We start from the raw sequence: 493 nt of genomic DNA, 5'->3' as shown, positions 1-493 counted from the left end.
TCTGGGAATGAGGAACTGTTGTCTTTATCATTGGCATCTTTGGACTTAAAATTTGTTTGCGGTGGTCATTTTAGTCTCGATAGTTATTCCAACAAACAAATTGGCCGCTTGAAGGCTAATGCTGTACCAACCGAAAACCTTCTTGATGTGTTTACTGATGAGAGAATATTACAGTATCGAACAGTAAATGTGTCATTTGGCATTCTGAATAAATCACAATCAGTGATGGCTGAGAAGGAAGGTATGCATTTTGTTTTGTTTGTTACTAATTGAAGCATGATGTTTGGATACAGTGAACATTTTTTGTTACTTTGTTTTTCAGTTAATCTATCTGATCGTGTAGCTGAAGTAGGGGATGGTGTTTGTGAGGTGTTGGAGACTGCTGAAAGTGATGTCACCATTCCCAGTTTAAATAACATGCAGAGGAGAAAGTGCTGTTATAAAATGTGTCTAGAAAACATGATTTGTAAGAAAGGTCCATTTCATTCATTCC

At 36.7% G+C, this 493-nt stretch overlaps 1 protein-coding gene across 1 annotated transcript in view; it reads left to right on the top strand.

Moving 5' to 3' along the window:
• Positions 1-46: 46 nt before the first annotated feature.
• LOC127749938 (uncharacterized) overlaps positions 47-493 on the top strand; it is a 14,437-nt gene continuing 13,990 nt past the window's right edge. The window contains exons 1-2 of the mRNA XM_052270054.1: positions 47-241; positions 323-475. Coding sequence (XP_052126014.1) covers positions 226-241; positions 323-475 — 169 coding nt within the window. The 5' untranslated portion in view covers positions 47-225. The remainder of the gene's footprint in view (positions 242-322; positions 476-493) is intronic.

Source organism: Frankliniella occidentalis, unplaced genomic scaffold (genome assembly GCF_000697945.3).
Source record: "Frankliniella occidentalis isolate FOCC.00 unplaced genomic scaffold, Focc_3.1 Scaffold108, whole genome shotgun sequence".
NCBI classification, from domain to species: domain Eukaryota; kingdom Metazoa; phylum Arthropoda; class Insecta; order Thysanoptera; family Thripidae; genus Frankliniella; species Frankliniella occidentalis.
This window is presented reverse-complemented; position numbering and strand designations above follow the sequence as displayed.